This window comes from Gadus macrocephalus, chromosome 18 (genome assembly GCF_031168955.1).
Source record: "Gadus macrocephalus chromosome 18, ASM3116895v1".
In the NCBI taxonomy this organism is placed as follows: Eukaryota; Metazoa; Chordata; class Actinopteri; order Gadiformes; family Gadidae; genus Gadus; species Gadus macrocephalus.
Window position 1 is genome coordinate 13,152,423 of NC_082399.1, and position 17,890 is coordinate 13,170,312.

General features: G+C 45.9%; 1 protein-coding gene across 2 annotated transcripts in view; it reads right to left on the minus strand.

Annotated features, from left to right (window-relative positions):
* Nucleotides 1–17,890, minus strand: part of vti1a (vesicle transport through interaction with t-SNAREs 1A) — a 36,575-nt gene that overhangs the window by 6,519 nt on the left and 12,166 nt on the right. Inside the window, exons 4-5 of one of the 2 annotated variants that reach the window (XM_060035969.1) lie at nt 7,429–7,506; nt 2,096–2,116 (exon numbers count right to left, since the gene is read on the minus strand). In XM_060035969.1, the coding sequence (XP_059891952.1) occupies nt 2,096–2,116; nt 7,429–7,506 (99 nt within the window). The remainder of the gene's footprint in view (nt 1–2,095; nt 2,117–7,428; nt 7,507–17,890) is intronic. The other variant, XM_060035970.1, reaches the window with a different exon arrangement.

Here is a 17,890-nt window from a genome sequence, read left to right on the forward strand (position 1 = left end):
TTTTTTTGTTGTGCCTTTTAGTGCAGGGAAACACTCGGCGGTGCAAAGTTATTAACGGCACCCCCCCCCCACACACACACACCCCCCCGGATCAACACAGCTGCAGCTCAAAAGAAACTCTCTCTCTCCCCTCTTCTTCCAATATCAAACACAGACGGTTACTATCGCCATTTTCCAAAGTTCAGATGATTTCCTTATTATTTCAATGAGGGCGGGGGAGAGAGTCAAAGTGAATAACCATGACGGCTGCGTTTCGGGGGCGACCGTGTGATCTTTGCCGCCGTATGTTTGGGACTTGTAATACGAGGAATTACAAGTGTCAAACAGCTGTGAATATAAGTGCTAAATATTTAAACATGTTTTCCAGCTGAAAGAAATAAAAAAATAAAAAGGGTATCGTTTTTTTTTTGCTCTTCTTGAAGCGCACGCGCGCGTGTGTGTGTGTGTGTGTACGTGCCGCCAGCCTTTGATTCACATGGAGAAGGAACAGAGAGTTGGATGGAGGGATGCGATGCTGGCGAAGAGTTGGTTCAATAACAGCAGATAATACCACGTGGTCCCCCGCAAACAGGAAGCACCCCGCCAAGGGTCTGGGCCCCTGATCCACGGGCTGGGGGGAAACCCTGGTGGTAAATAATGGAAAGGATTTGATGTAAAGGGAAACGGATGTCGGTTTACTGTTGGTGGTTGGCATGACCACATAGCTTGCGCCCCTAGAACGTATTGGTCTGCTGCGAGAAACAATGTATACAGACGGTTTCTTTGAGCAAAAGTGCTTTCAATTCAGACCCCCGGTCTGGTCTAAGTGGTCATTTTTGCTGCTGTGAATAGGTCATTTTTGCTGCTGCAGACATGCCAAACTATTGTGTGGTCATGGAGATGTGGGATGTTGGTAATGAATGAAATAGCAAAAGCTACAAAACAACGTTAGGTAATGTTGACCCCCTGAATTCAATGAACCTAAATTAGTTAGGTTTATTGAAATCAGGTTGTCAACATTATACCACTAATGTTTCAAACTGATTTGAAAATTGATAAATAACAGCGACGAGCCATCAAGCAAGTAGCTGACTTTTGGCAGATAATCAGTTTGTGGGTTCTGTTGTTCCGCAAAGGATTTTGCCTGTTGTTAGCAGCCCAGGTTGATTGTTGACACGTCCAGATCAGTTATACGCATTAAAAAAAACAGTAGCTGGGGATCAATTGACATCCATCACATTCCAAACGCGTGTTTAGCAGGAGCCCACAGCTGTATCTTTGAGAGCGCAGACAAACTGCCTGGGCTTTTTTCCAATAGCGCCCACAAACAAACAAATCCACAAGTTTCAGCTCTGTGTTTACTGCCACTGCGCATGCTCACCTAGAGACTGAGGCAGTGCAGTTTTTAATTCTGTGTGAAGATAGCGACCGCGTTATGGGCAGTGTTACAATTCAGAATTCCGAGGACTGAGCGAAATTTCAATAAGGCGCGGGCGTACGTGAAGGAGGTTTGTTTTTTCCGATTGGAACGCAGCCTGAACATTCTGTATTTAAACGGCACTGCAAAGGGACTGGGAGAGCGAGGCAAGCGGCTAGAATTCCTGATTGTTCCGGTAATGAGCCCTGTGGTACATTTTGGAATGAACTTGAGATCTTTTATCGCCTTGACCCACCGGTTGCAATCTAAGGGCTCAGCGGGATAGATGGGAAATTTGTGCGGGGGAACTGAGCACCATGTTTTGAATCAGAAGTGAATGCTGAGGCTGCGTTCCAAACAGTTAAAGAAACACGTACTCCTACACTAACACTGTTGCTCTGCACTCAGGATTCATAATCATCACCCTGCTCTTCACCACTGTATGACCTATGTCTAAATGTTTGTGTTCCAAAGGGGGTATCGGAAATAAATTAACAAAATGAGTGCACATCATGGATGGAGACCGTAAACATCGTTAATTAATTACCAGGGTAATTAATTAGTGCTTGGGGTTGGGGGGGGGGGGGGGGGGGGCAGCGTGCCATGTGTAGAACAACAGAAGGCCCGCAGCCGTTCTGTGGAGGGCGAGTGAAGGTCGAGGGCCAATAGGAAGGCAGAAACAAACGGTGAGTGACTTACCTCCTCGCGTAACTTTATCAGCTGCCACGCCAAAGCCAAAGACAGGGGAGGGAAGAGAGAGAGGAAAGGGAAATAGAGGCAGAGTGATAAACAGATAAAAGAGAATGACAGGAGGCAGGAGGGAGATCAGCCCTTTGCGTTTGCGTACGGAATTAACCTTGACGATTTATCCGTTTGCGTGTTTTCAGCGTTTGGTTTGGATAGGAAAAAGCCTGCACGACAAACGAATTAAACGAAGCTAAACACGCCACTCGCACGCCGATATTTGGAACAAACAAAAGATCAAGTGATGCGGCTGTCAAATTACAGAAAGCATCGGAAGGGATCGCTCCGCTCCCCGCGTCTCAACTAGCAACATCAAGGAAGAGGCATCACACAGTCTGATACGCCGCCGAAAACAGAAATACAACCACTTCCTCCCCTGCTGTCCATCAACCCTGATGACTTGTCAATATTTCATGTACATTGTGTATCTCGACACAGACGCCCGCTGGGCGGACGACGCACACGGAGGCATGTGAGGCCAGCCACGTATACATATATACATAAATACATAACATGCTTATTTGGGGACAGCCAAGGATCATGAAATATGAATCGGGGCATTAGCTATTCATTTCTGATGAAAGAGAATGGGTTATCTAAAGAGAAGTAGAAAGGGACAGCCATTGCCATTCTCGTGGCGGGGAGAAAAGAAGAAAAAAACCCTCACATCTTTGATAACGAGTTAGACCAATCTAGGCAAGCCAATAATCCCATTTACTTCTTCATCAAGCCTTAATTGTAATTAAAAGGTTTTGGGCTTCCCCAGCTAATTCATAAGTGAGAGCCGTGAAAAGTCAATGATGGGTGGGAGGGTGGTTGGTGGGGGTGGGGGTGGTGCTGGAGCACTTTTGGCAGGGCAGGGGGAGGGGGGGGGGGGAGGGTGCAGGGGGCAGGGATACACTTCTTAATTTGTCAGCCTTTGCAGGTGATTTTCTTTATGTCATTTCTCGTGTGAGATTAAAGGTTGTGTGATCTGAGGAGAGGCTCACGGCCACTATTACCTCGCTCTCATCTCATCGCCGTAGCGACGGGTCACTCTGAATTCGACAGGATGGAGGGGTTTGCTGCGGTAACGGGTCGGAACTCAGGAACAGCGTCCATGAATTATGGTCTTGATTGTCGTGTGAGAGGTTTAAAGGGGAGGATTTTTCTTTTTTTAATGGCTTGGATAGCCTTATAAAGTGTTCACATCCTCCTCTATGTTCAGAAGAACGTCATGACTTCAAAGATGTTTATTGACTGTTCCTATTTTAGTAAAAAAAAATGGGAATGGTAGTAATAAAATATGTTAACATAGACGGCTTTTGAGACATTCATGCTTTGTTATAAATCAACTTTTATTTTGTGACCATAACACAAATACAGATTTCTTCTTTAACCCTAATTTAGAAAAAATAAGATTGGACCATTATGAGGAAATTTCTCAAATAAATATAAAAATATATATATATAAAATGGGTTTAAAAATAAATAAATAATCACCAACACCTTAATATATAAATTAAAATTGTAAAAGCTTTAAAAAAGGCTGTCTTGTTATTTAAAAAGGACTAAAGGTACAAGGGGTCGACAAACCCTTTCTTGTGTCTATGAACACAAAGCTCAAAATGGCCTCCCCAGAGCATATATTACGGAAGAGGCCCAAAGTTTAAAACTACACCATAGAGTAGAACATTTGCGGCTTCAACGGGCCCAAAAGCCTTCACCTCTGCCCTGAAATCGGACTCAATGAGTCCTCAACAATCCACGCTGGAGCTCATTTGTGCTGCTCCACTGATTGCAAATCCGCTCAGTGGATTCTCAGACACAATGTGTGGGGTTTTCTCCGCACAATGGCTCCTCTCTCCTCACATTTTTTAGGTTTGCGTTTTTTTGTATCTTTTTTTGTTTTTCTTTGGCATCGTAGTCGGGAGCCGACTTGGCTCCGCAGTAACAGCGGTAAACACTGGATTGTTTTGTGGCTGTTGTAATTACTCTCTCACCACCGACAGGCTCCTGTGTTTTGGCGATTCCTTCGCCAGTATTCAAAAACTGCACTGCCGCAATTTCCTTTTCTGTTATGATAATCAGCATTTTTATTTTTTTCAAACAAATGATTATTTTTAATCCAATACAGAATTTGATACAAGTGGTAATCTGTTTCCTTTGTAGTGGGTAAAATCTGGCCCATGCCGGCTGAAACCAGCAGTATCTCTGGTGGCCAAGCCTTCTGCTGTGACTGAAATCGAAACTATTCCATATAGCATTTGTATGTGTGTGTGTGTACGTGTGTGTGCAGCTTTTGTGGTGTGTATGCACCAGTGTGTGTGTGTGTCGTGTGCATGCGAACACATTCATGTGCATTATCGCCTGCACGTGTGTGTGCACGCCTGTGAGCATGTGTGTGAACATGCCAGCGTGCATGTGTGTGTGTGTCACTGTGTGTACATCTACGGGTGTGTGTGTTGCAGCAGAAGGAATAAAAAAGAATGAGGGAAGAAGCATGTGTTATGAAGGCAGCTCAGCGCATTATAAGAAACAGTGCGATAGCGCCAAATCAGTCTCTGTCCACACACAGATAACGAATAAATACCCAACTCTATTAAACCCTCCTTTGGCCATTATGGAGGGGCCAAGGCGGCAGTTTGTGAACTCGGTGGCAGCTTCCCATTTACTTAAGTATAAATCCTTACCGTGTAGCCGCGGATTGGGGGCTAGTAATGATCTGCCGAGCCAGGCCTGTACCAAATGATCGTGACCCCTTTCAGATCGCCAGGAATTAAATTGACCGCCTTGCCCAGCCTTAACTTCCCTACCCACACACACACCTTCAAAACACACACACACACACACACGTCGCCCTCTCCCATGTGTTTGATTAAAGAAAATATAAGAAAGTCGAAAAAGGGAATTTAAATTGGTTGCATTCCCCTTCCTGCAAAGATATGATAGGATTCTTTAGTTTATAGAAATCAAGAATTTGTGCTAGAGATGTGGGAGATTTGTTGATCTATTTATTTTGCAGGTGCACTTAATTATTTTTAAGTCCCAAATCGTATTCCCTTGACCTTTAGTAATTTGTGTGTGCGTCTGTGTGTGTGTGTGCGCGCTGTGTCTTTGTGCGCCTATCACTCATTAGAACAATTGCTTAAAAATACATAAATGTATCATTCACATAAAGCATAATATATGAAGTGATCCTTTTAACACTGAATCTTTTAAATAAGACTTCTCACCATTTAATTTGTTTTACATTTTGTGTCCAATATTTTTCAGCATATTGGATACTTTTTTCGTACATCTTTTTGTACAATAACATTCAATAAACATATACAGATATTGTATCATTTGTTAGGCTGGGGGGGGTTTAAATAACTTTATTGTCCAAGGACACAAGGTCTAGTCTGTATATTTATTTTTCCAAACATAACTACAGTCACAAAGTTTCTAATATCAACCGTCCTGAATAATAACCACTTATTTTGCTGCTTTTGTATTTAAGAATCTTTTTGTATTTTAAAAAATCTCAAAAAAGTTAAATAAATGTACGAACAGCTCAATGCTCAGCTTGTTCGTGTACACATAAGAACCGCTTATGAAGTGCCACAGTGCTAATATCCTTGACACAAAAACAACTTGTATTGAGCATTGTTTTTAAAAAAAGGCAAAGTTAATTTCTATTTACCAATTAAATAATAAAAAATATTGAATACCACCCATCGCATCCCTGTCAAATCTGAATAAATAATTAACCAAATGTTTTTCCCCTTCAAAGTTGTGTACATTCTGTGTTTATGAATAATCCATATTTTCCCTTCAATGAAAAGGAAAACAAAAGTGTAATGAAACGCAGGTCATTATCCGAGGGCTCCTTTGACATGGTTGAGATGGGAAGCCGTCACCGTCTCAAAACCTGACAACTCTGCCAGCGACGGCAGCGTCGTCTCCAACGCCGAGAGAACTGAATCGCCAGAATCACTCTGACGTCTCGCTAATTTATCCCAGAATATGCATATCAATTACACATCTCCGCTCAGCCATACATATGTTCCTAAGATGTGAGGGTCACGGGTCAGCATTGAAATGGTAATCAGAAGGAGTTCAAAAAAGAGAGACAGAGAGGGAGAAGGGAGAAGTTTATTTAGCTTAGCTTGACTGTGAATAATTTAACTGTACTTCTGCAAAGTGACAAGGGACTAAATGCACAAATCTGCATTTTATTGTCCATTTTTTCCTTTCAGTATTTTTTTTCCCATTGCTACCACGCGTGACAAGGAACTCTTATCAACATGTGTATGCTGCTGTTGTTTATGGGTGCATATATGTGTGTGCATACATGTGTGCTTTAGGAAGACGGTAACTGTGAACAGACTACAGTAAAGGTGCATAATTAGTCAAAGGACGCATGGTCAGAGTTGAGACCGGCTGGCTCTGACTGGCAGCTGTGCAGGTGAGTGAGAGAGTGAAGAGCGTCTCTAGACCAATCCGCTGGCGTTTTGATGTGCCACTTCACACATTTGTTCAAAACAATATATATGTGTTTGTGAAAAAGAGAAGAAAAATTATACGAGGCTGATTTGGGGCAATTAAGATCAGATTCGGAGATAGCCGTTTTATTTCATTTATTTCTCTCTCTGCTCCTCCACCCCCATCAGGGCGGTTTTAATAACTGCTGTGAATAAATCACGGGCCTTGTTTTGAGGGGGCTAATTTCTGTTGTTTTTCTGCCGTCATTGTTGTCACAATAGCAGAGAGAGAAGATTGCAGCGTTTTCAGCATTTGTTGTTTTGTATCCCCGAGTTTAAAGAGCTGATGCACAACACTCAAATTAAATGTCAATCACTCTCTGCTTTTATATTGTTGAAACATTAGAGATACTTATCATATAAAATTGTGCAGAGTAATATGATAAAAAGATTTTTAAAGATCATTTGGCGGAAAAAGACATTTCCTTCGTATGGCTAATTCTCAACGGCGCCAAAGCAGACTTAATGCTTAGCGATTGTGTTGCGCCACTTTCCCCCCCTCCGAGTTTAAAGTGCGTGTGTGTGTGGGGTGGGTCACAATGCGTTCCTTGCCATATTTCGGGGGCCCCGGGCCCCTCTACGGCCCCGGCTTCTGGGCCCCGGCAGCTTTGCATTAAGCAGCGTTCCTTCCGCGTGACTTGGTGACAACTATGCGGCGGTGGGCGGCGGCTCTCAATGGACCCTAGGAGGGACCCACCACCCCGCCCTCCCCACCCCGGGGGCCCCGTCAGCCACCCACGCCGCAGGAGCCACCCCTGGAGGGGCCCCAGATTAGTGGCTCACCTGGTTCTCGGAGGAGCCAGCGTCGTCCCCCAGCAGCTCGTTGCGAACCTCATCACTGTAGGCGATGCGTGACCTTTTCTACACACGAGAGAGAGAGAGAGAGAGAGAGAGAGAGAGAGAGAGAGAGAGAGAGAGAGAGAGAGAGAGAGAGAGAGAGAGAGAGAGAGAGAGAGAGAGAGAGATGTGGAGACAAAACAGGGGAAAGTATTAGCCCGGGAACATTCGTTGTTGGAGGGGGAGGAGGAGGAGGAGGGGGAGGAGGAGAGAGGAGTCATTCCTTAAGCAGGAGAGCCCCCTAATGGAGTATAGCGTGCGACAAACCCAAGGCTCACGCTACCAGGCTCCTGTGTGTGGACCTATGAGGGGCAGACACACACACACACACACACACACACACAGATCTGAGATGGTGCCCATGCCTTCCATCGGTGTGATCTTGCTGGTTCTTTGTGCCACAGAAAGGGGCCAGCAAAGACCTCCCCTCTGGCCCACTTAAACACACACACACACACACACACAATGAATGTGTGTGTGCGTGTGTGAACAAGGGGGGGGGCACGGGAAGAGGCAGGCCAGGGAGATACATTATGTGGAAGTATGACTTGTCAGCACTAAATCTTTCCTGGGTCTTGTCACCGCTGTCAGACGCGTGGCGTGGAGGGCTCTGTGATAACGCCGGCACCCGGGAACCAGACACGGAATAATTCATCAGCCATCGCCAAGACACATCGCATTTGGTGACTACTCTCTCTCCCTCTCTCTCCCTCCCTCTCTCTCTCTCTCTCACTCCATCGCTCTCTCTCTCCCTCCCTCTCTCTCTTTCTCTCACTCCGTTGCTCTCTCTCCCTTCCTTCGCTCCTTCTCCTCTCCCGATAGGCGAGGGACGAGAGAGGGAAAGAATGCCATGTCCACAAAAAAATACAAAATAAATAAAAACACAGGAGTTCTCAGACACACACATACATACACACACACACACACACACACACACACACTTCACGTGCGCTTCAGAGTGTGCCACCTCAGAGTGCGGCGGGGTGGGCTGCCGTCGTAGTGTTTGTTTACAGATGCCCGGAACGAGGAGAAACAGCCTCTCGGCATGCCCCCTCCACACTCAACACACACACACACACACACACACTCACACTGAGCGGAGCAGCTTTAGCAGTAGTAAAAGTGTTTACTAAGACTTGTTGACTTCCCGTGCTCTCGGTGACAGGGAGGAGGAGGACGAATCAAAGAGCGGCATCATGGAAATGGAAATATCACATTCTGCACCCTCCGAAAAACACAAATAATCTCTACTGGATCTACCTCGTCCTCCATTTTAAACAGGGGGAAGGATGAGATGGCAACAGACCATTAGCATAGTATTTTTTGTGTGTGTGTGTGTGTGTGTGTGTGTGTGTGTGTGTGAGTGAGTGAAATGCAATCGCTAACAGCCAAATAGTACCTGAAGGACTGATGAAACAAGCTGGCTGCCTGAACTTTGGAAGCTAGCTTGGGGTTTATTATTAATATATTTATTATTTTATAATATCCAGACGCTAGTCAGAATAAGGTGATGCCTAACTGATATGTGGTTTAAACAAGCTTTAGTTGCGGTCTGGATAGTTTTTAATATGGTCTGCATGTGTTTGAATGTTTTTATTGTTCTGGTAAGATGCCACAGTGATCTTGAGGAATACCAATTCACTATTTGATTGAGTGATTTATTGAGTCACATGCCTTAATCCAAAGTGGCTAACAATGAATTCAGATACCTGCAATGAAGGATTTAGGTTATGTGTTGCCTACGACTGTTGAAAGTTGGGACGGAACCAACAGCCTTTGGGCTTTGGGGAGTCCTGCCTCTAGCTACAGAATAGAGGCTGACTCTGGGGTGAAGGCTCTGGATAAAAAGAGAGAAGACAGACATGGCCCGGCGGTGGTCCGACCCGGAGAACACCTGCCGAGCACCGCCATGGCTGTCGCCGTGGAGACCAGAGGACACACAGCAAGACACCCCGAGACACACGCACACACACACACACACACACACACACACACACAGATGCAACCAAATGTACCAGTATCATTGTGTTGACTAACTATAGATATTTATTTTCAGTTGATAAAAATAATCTGTAGTAACTGAATAAATCCTTAATTTTATATTAAAAGATTAATAAAAAATTATATAAATGTGTATCCATACATTTCTATAGAATTGTTATATCATTATTCTATGTCTTTTTTATACAAACAATTATTGGCCTTATTATTTTTGTGAGGTTTTGAATTTATATTTTGTATTATTTGTATTGATATTTATATTTTATTTATTCTTATTCACAGATCATATTTTCCTGTTGGGGGAGAATATCATATTAAATGGCAGGGAAATGCAACCCTTTTTCTAATATTTAACTACTGTGTGTTTATGAATTTTCAACCAGTTCTCTGTACGAGAGCTGTGTCAAATCCTCCTATAATATATGCCTGTGGAACAATAAACGACATAAGAGAAAACAGTATTAACAATTTGTATATGCTCAGATATATTTATCTCAGACCCAGTGAAGAAACAAGCTATAGTGTAAATTTCCATTTGCTGTGTAATTCATAAATGCAACAAGTTTTCCGTGTAAAGAGTAGCCATTGTGTCAGAGGGCAGGTCAGTGAATGTCCATTGCGCCGCCGTCGTCATTAATTAAAGGCCATTTTTATCCCCCCGCAGTTCTCTCCAGACCGCAGTGAAAGCGTAGAAAGACAACAAGCATCAATTTCAGGGCGAGCACGTTCGCTTGTACGCGCCGGGAAAAACACCCACATGTTCCATTAAAGTGGGGTTTCATGTTAAAGTGCCGTAGTGTGACTTGGAGAGACCCAGCTTCACTCGTAATTGAGTCGAGGAGTTCTGAGAAGTACGCTGATTTGAATGTTAGACTTACAACGCCTTGAAACCAGGCACGGCTTTTTTGGTGTGTTTTTTTGTGTTGGGGGGGGTCTTTCTAAATAGCTGTTTGTTGCAGATGAGGGTAAGAAGTGTTTTTGAAATGAGCGCAGAGCAGATAACAGAGAACGTAAAAAGAATAGCAAATGGCACCGGAATGAAAGACGAGATACCTCCACGGTACAACCGCGGTATTCCTCTTCTTCTTCTCCTGGCTTTGTGCTTCCCCCTCCGGAAAACACCAGAAGAAGACTGATTATTCTCCCCCCGCATTAAGCAGAACGAGGCACAGCTGTGCGTTATCGACCGCCTCACGCACCCATTGATTGGGATTAGAAGCGGGAGTTTTTTTAGGTGAAATAGGCAAAACTCTTGTGATTGGCCGGGATTCCCAAGGACATGGTGACATCAGAAATGGGAGTTGAGAGGTCAGTGGAATATATTATCTTTTGGAGCAGACCGTTTATACATTGCACAGATAACGCACCACAATGCAATATACGACGCGAGAAGAAGAGGAGATTTTCCTTTAGATAAAACTTTGAGACGTCTCTGTTCCAGACATTGCCTGCTGATGACGATCAGAAATTAATAAATGTGAATCAAGATGAAACAATCTGTGAGGGCTTTGTAATCTAAAAAAGAATGAGCACTGTAAGAGCACACCTTATTACTTCTGAGGAGGAGAAAATTATTATTATACTTTTTTTTTTTTTTTTTACATAGATTTAAAACCCTTTTGAAAGGTCTGTCATCTGTCATGTTATTTCAGATCTCGGGTGACGATTTTGCTTCTATTCCAGGAAGCCCACAGAAAAAGAGGTACAAAGAGTCATCTTAACTTTATGCAAAGCGGCCTGGCTTTTAAAACGCTACACATGCTGTCAAACTGTGGAGGCGTTGTGTCCTGTCAAAAAAAAAAAAGAAAGAAGAAAATATAGAAGAGAAAAACAGAATACACACTGTTGACATGACTCTCAGACGAGCTGCAGACATCTCCACCGCCATCAAAACCTAATTACATATGCATGCATAACAATTCATATCAGATATGTTAATAGTGTGGCCAGCATCCTCAGAGAAACCCACGATGATACATATATTATTTTATTTATCATAAAAAAAAGCACCTTTCTAGACACTCCCCAGCTAGTTACGCAGAATGCAAGGACACAAAAAACGGTGGTTTCATTCAATTAGTTATTTCCCTTCCATCAAATGAGGAGCATCAAACCAATTGAAAACACAAAATACCATAATGATATACCACAAATAATGCTCCCATAATCCCATGATATTAAACTAGCATCATACTAAACTAAAATTATACAACAATTCCAGGATGTTATACGAATAAGAAACCACAATTAGATTGTACGGACACTACCCTTCCACACTTACAGTCAGCATCAGACACTGGCTGTCTGAGAACAATTAAGAGCAACAATTAAAAAGAACACTGAATATTTTACTCTTAGATTAATAAAATATTAATTTCACATGCTAACTCCCTGCTCAACACCCTCCGTCATATGGTTTGTGCTGGACGTCCTGAGGTAAACAGCAGCGACTACTAGCAGAGAAGGAGCTGAGCTGATCAGAGGGGAGCTAAAGGGGAGCTCAACCTCTTTCTCTCTCTCTTCCGCCCTGTCTTTCTTTTCCTCCTCTTTCTTGCTCCGACTGGAGGATATCGTCCCAGGTGACTCCCACCTCCCTCCTCTCCCTCCTCCTCCCCCTCTCTCTCTCCTTCTCCCAGAAGCAAGGGCAGAGGTGGGTTGGTGTGTTAAAAGGAAGGAAAGACCTTTAAGCAGAAACTAGTATCACAACAGCTTCTTAAATAATGCATCTTAGCTTGGCAGGGGTTTAAACACACACACACACACACACACACACACACACACACACACACACACACACACACACACACACACACACACACACACACACACACACACACACACACACACACACACACACCACAAAGGAAAGAACCATGCAGACACACTAATACACACAATGGTCCCCTTCCTTTGTCTTGAACTGCGCAGAGGTTATTTAATGACCTCCCATTTTTTTAGATTCAGCAATTTGTGACATCATCCGATAAGCACGCACACACCCAAGAGTTTGTGCCGTGTGTATGTGTGTGTGTACGTGCGTGCGTGTGCATATGTGTACGTGCGTGTGCGTATGTGTGTGTGTGTGTGTGTGTGTGTTTCTCAAAGTGGCAGTGGTGTGATCCTGGCGTTGTGGAAGCCAGCGTGGTGCCTCTCATTAGCCAGCGACTCCGGCGCTCTTTCCGAGGCGCCGGCGAGCGCCACCACTTCCACGAGCAACAAAAATAAAGAAAACAAAACAAGGAATAAACTGAAGGAGTGTCGCAAAGTCTCGCTTTTGTGTCCCGAAAAAAAACACACACACACACACACACACACACACACACACACGCACACCAAAAAAAGTGAATGATCAATGTTGTCGTGGGGATAAAACGAAAGCGCCACCGCCACCTCTACCAGCGCCACCGCCACGTCTAAACAGGTGTAAGGGCGTAGAGATGATGTCGTCTGCGTGCAACAGCTTCAAAAACGCTGCGTGTCAGCGGCTTGAAAGGCGGCGCGGCGGCCCGGGAGATAGCTGTTTAAGATTCCTCACCCGCGAGGAGGCTCCGCCCTCATCCTAATCCTGGATGACATTTCCCTAAATAACAGTGGAAACTTCTAGACATTGTTAGAAATCGAATGTGTCAAATTATGCGAAATCTCGAACCGCTCAATCGCTCGGAATACCCGTGCCCTCGGCTCGAGATCCCAGAGAATATGGTTGACGTCAGCCCGATTCATTAGAAATCAAAAATCATATGAATTCAACCCTCCCAGAAATGTATCCGAAATCATTAGAAAGCCAACCTCTCAAATCTTCGGAAGTACAAGATCTCCAACCATTATGAATCTAGTATCTCAAATCACCAGGAATACAACATCCTAAATAATTTGCACTCCAGCACATTGAATCACACTCAAAATCATTCCCGTTTTACTATAACACGGTTAATTGTTGTCCCGGTTACGATCCTTTTGACTAGTATATAGTGTGTGTTCATTGCTGTCTGAATAATGTATGGCATCTGATCCTCTCCATTAGGAGTAATATCCCTGTATGATCCTCCGCGTTTGAATAAAATATCGCACAGGGCCCCAGCGAGGATAAAATACCTGCCGTTCATCTGGGAATCAAACGCTCGGTTGAAGCTGACGGAGCCCTTTGGTGCTCCTGACTGTGATACCTCAGCTGCTACTTCCCTCGCGATTAGCAACTAGCGTAGCCGACGAGCTAGAGGGCAGCAGGGCTAAGGTCCGTCAGTAACACTAGTGGGTTAGCGACTAGTGTATAAGACAAACTAGAGGGAAGCAGAGCTAAGATCAGTCGTCGAGATTAGCGCTTAGCAACTAGCCTAGCCAACAAGCTAAGAGCAGCAGAGCTCAGATCAGTAAGTGAGACTAGTGGTAAGCAACTAGCATAGCCGCCAGGCTACATCCGTTTAGGATCTCCTGAAGGCTGGGAAGTGGAGGTCTTAGAGGTGGATTGTTTAAGGTGTAAGGGGCCCTATTAAAGTGGTGGGTTATTTAAGGTGTAACGGGTCCATGGAAATATAAAGACGCATGTTATGAGAAATCAAAGACCTCCTGCGTCGTGATCTCCCTTCCTCTTTCTCCCTCAGATGGGGTTGACGGTGGCAAAGAATAGAAGAAAGATATACCGAGTTAGAGTTAGAGAGAGAGAGAGAGAGAGAGAGAGAGAGAGAGAGAGAGAGAGAGAGAGAGATAAAGTGAGAGAGTAAGAGAGAGAGAGGTTGTTTGTGGTGTAAAACAGGAGCCTATGGAAAAACTCAAATCAATAGAGCATAGTCATCTGGGAGGCCGTCAGCCATGGTCAAGAGACATAGAGGTAGACAGAGAGAGAGGGAGAGAGAGGGAGAGCGGTAGAGAGGGAGGGAGGGGAGATAGAAAAAGTGAGGGAGATAGCTTTACAAACAGGCTGAGGGGGAGAGTGAAATAAAAAATCTGGGGACAGAGGCTCGATAGAAAGGGGAGAACAGTAGCGATGGGGGGAGAGCGAAGAGCAGTATAGAGAGAGGGAAGGGGAGAATAGAGAGGGCAAGAGGAGGAGAAACAAAGTGTGCGAGAGCTGAAGAGCGAGCGATCGAGAAGGAGAAAGTTGAGAGAGAAAGAAAGCGGGAAAAACAGAGGGAGGCGAAGGAGGACAGAGAGAGGGATGGAGAAAGAGGAGAAGGAAGGGAGAGACATGGGGGGAGGATGGGAGAGATAGAGGCAGATAGAAGGAGAAAGGATGAGAGAAAGGGGAGGGGAGGAAGGGGAGGGACGGAGGCAGATGGAGGGAGCTGGCGTCTGGCATGCAGTAGGGAACAGAGCGGACCTCCCGGGGTCAGAGCCTGAGAAGGAGGTGAGATTAGAAGGAAGTGGAGGAGGGAGTTTAGAGGAGCGGGGAGGGCAGGGGGGAGGAGGAGGAGGAGGAGGAGGTGGGGGAGACAGGCATGGTGGTATACCTGGCAAGCAGCAGGGACCAACTGGCCCATTAGCCCCTGGCTACCTACATATGGTTCAGTGACCTCCCCCACGGAGAACAGCGCCTCCCCTCCCCGCGACTCTCCCTCCTTCCATCCCGCTGCCTTTCTTTCCGTCTATAAAAAGGAGAGCTGGCTCCGGCTTTAACCCCTTCCCCGCTGCAGAGAGACACCAACACCTGACCTCCAGTTTCTGATTCACTTTCGTTTGATGTCTATTCTTGGGGAGCGTTATCTAAAAATGTATAAAATATATAAAAATATAAGAAACACAGGGAAGGGAGAAACACAAAGAATCCAACAGGGCAGCATGCGGCGCTGGCTGAGCCCGTCCAGCGCGCGAGCGGCTGCGTGTGCACGTGCACCAGCGCACGTACGTGCACGCGTCTTAAGGAGCGACCGCCGTCTTCGGTGGTGGCGTGACCATTGTCTGCGCTGAATGGCGCCGGCATTAGCATGACAATGCGACAGCACGCATAGCGGCTTAGCCAGATCATTAGGGGCTATATATTTATGTATACTTTCTCATTTCGCTCGCCGGGACACATTCAAATGCTGATGAGGTCAGGTGGGCCACCGCCCGGCGCCCCAGTCCAACACGGGCCCCCCCCCCACCCCATCATTGCTCTCGCCCGCTGGTTTCCCCCGGAGTTAGACACATTCTTGCTAGACAAGCAGTTTAGAGAACGCTGGGAATCAAGGCGAGAGGGATTCATTTGGCGCAACAACGATGAGTGGAAGAGTAAAAAAAAAAAAGGGCTTTTAGTGGTTAAAGTGTCTCAAGGTGTGTGTGAGTTGAAGGCGTGAAAGCAGGGTAAAACTGAGTGCCCACTTGCAGGTTGCCTCAAGGAGTTTACTGCTGTTCAATCCGTCTGAGTTGACAGTTAAACGATGATGTTCAAAATCGAAATAAAGTCAATATATATCATAGAAAAAAGTATTTGTTTCCTGGAAAAAACACAAATTGACGGGCACACACAAAAAGCATTTAATCGAATCACAGAAACATTTAAAACAACCAACCCTTTTTATTTTTGGTTCAAATATTGTGTGTTCATCGAATAACCAGGAGGAACAGTAGATACACAAAAGAGAAACGCGGCTCAAAGACCGGTTCCGTTTCAAAAAGCTCACAACAGCAACGCACAACAAACAAGGGCTCGGGGAAGCCCCACCAAAGTGTTTAGAGTCTCCGCGGGAGACGGCATGAAGCTGTAATGGCCGCCAGCCTCTGGGTGCTCCGGAGCCCCGCTCTAATTCCTCCTCTACGATAGTTGTTCTGATCAAGGCCAAAGCCTCCCTGATTCCTCCACAGGCTTCATAACACACAAGGAAAGAGTGTAATTGTTGGACTACAGCAGGCGGCTTCTGTTTCTTAATGGTGCGCGTGCTCATTAGAAACACTTACGGGCCAAAGTTTGATACACACTGTGTGTGTGTGTGTGTGTGTGTGTGTGTGTGTGTGTGTGTGTGTGTGTGTGTGTGTGTGTGTGTGTGTGTGTGTGTGTGTGTGTGTGTGTGTGTGTGTCGTTATCAGTGGTTTGAAATACACACCAAACTAAATCAAGGCCCCGTATCAACAGTCCTTCCCCTCTCCCACTCACTGGTTTGTTTGTTCAAAAGTAAAAAGCCCCCCACCAAAACAGACACCAGAAACAAAACACACATGTGCGTGCACACACACACACACACACACACACACACACACACAAACACACACACCACAGGCCTACTACAGCATGATTCATAATATATTTCATAAATACTTTATGAACTCTGCCGCCATACTTAAACCAGTCTGGGTTAAAAAGGAAGGGGGTGAAAGGGAGACAGAAAACAGTGTCACCTATTCTGGTTGCTGCTTGTCAGCGCATCACTAGAGACTGGGTGTCACCTGTCACTTCGAGTTTACACAAGACGGGATGGGGGGGGGGGGGGGGGGGGGCGTAGAAGAGTAGAGGGGGAGGACGATGTCGGGGAGGGGGTGGCAGTGGAATGAAGGGGATAAGGTGGGGGGAGGAAAAGGAGGGGTTAGGAGGAGAAGGGGTGAGGGAGAGGAGGTCGAGGGAGATGGGGGAGCAGCGGATTCACGGGGATGATGGAGGGAGGAAGGAGCTCAGAGAGGAGGTGTGGAGGGGTGAGGAAGAGGAGGAGAAGGTAGAGGAGGGGTGAGGAGCAGGAGATGAAGAGCCGATGAATGAGGGGATGTGGGAGGAAAAGGAGGAGGACAAAGGAGGTGTTAAGGAGGGGTGAGGAGGAGGAGGAGGAGTTGTAAAGGAGGCTGTAAAGAGGAGGGGTCCGGATAAGGAGGGGTGAGAAGAAGAAGGGGTGAGAAGAAGGAGGTGGTGAGAAGAAGAAGGGGTGAGAAGAAGAAGGGGTGAGAAGAAGGAGGTGGTGAGAAGAAGGAGGTGGTGAGGACAGGAGATGAGGACTGGTAAAGGGAAGGAAGAGGGGTGGAGAAGGAGGAGTAAAGGAGGAGGAGTCGCAAAGGAGGGGGAGAGGAGAAGGAGGTGTAAAAGAGGAGCAGGGAGGAGGAAGAGGGGGTTTAAATGAGGGGGAGGAGGGGGAGAAGGAGGGGTGAGGAGAAGGAGGTGTAAAAGAGGAGCAGGGAGGAGGAAGAGGGGGTTTAAATGAGGGGGAGAAGGAGGGGTGAGGAGAAGGAGGTGTAAAGGAGGGGTGGGGAGAAGGAGGTGTAAAGCAGAGCTAAGGAGGAGAAGGGGGGGGGGGGGGGGGGGGGGGGGTTAGTTATCCTCCCATCCCGTCTCCATGTCTTCATATCTGTACCTTATTACGCCCGGGCCCGGGCTCACTGCAGTCACTCAATCACTCGGGCCCCGGGGACAAGGCTCGGGTCCCTGGGAGGCCCTTCTCCACGCTGCCAGCCAGACGTCTGAAAACCATACTGATCGCTGTCACCCAGCGCATGTGTGTGCACTCATGTG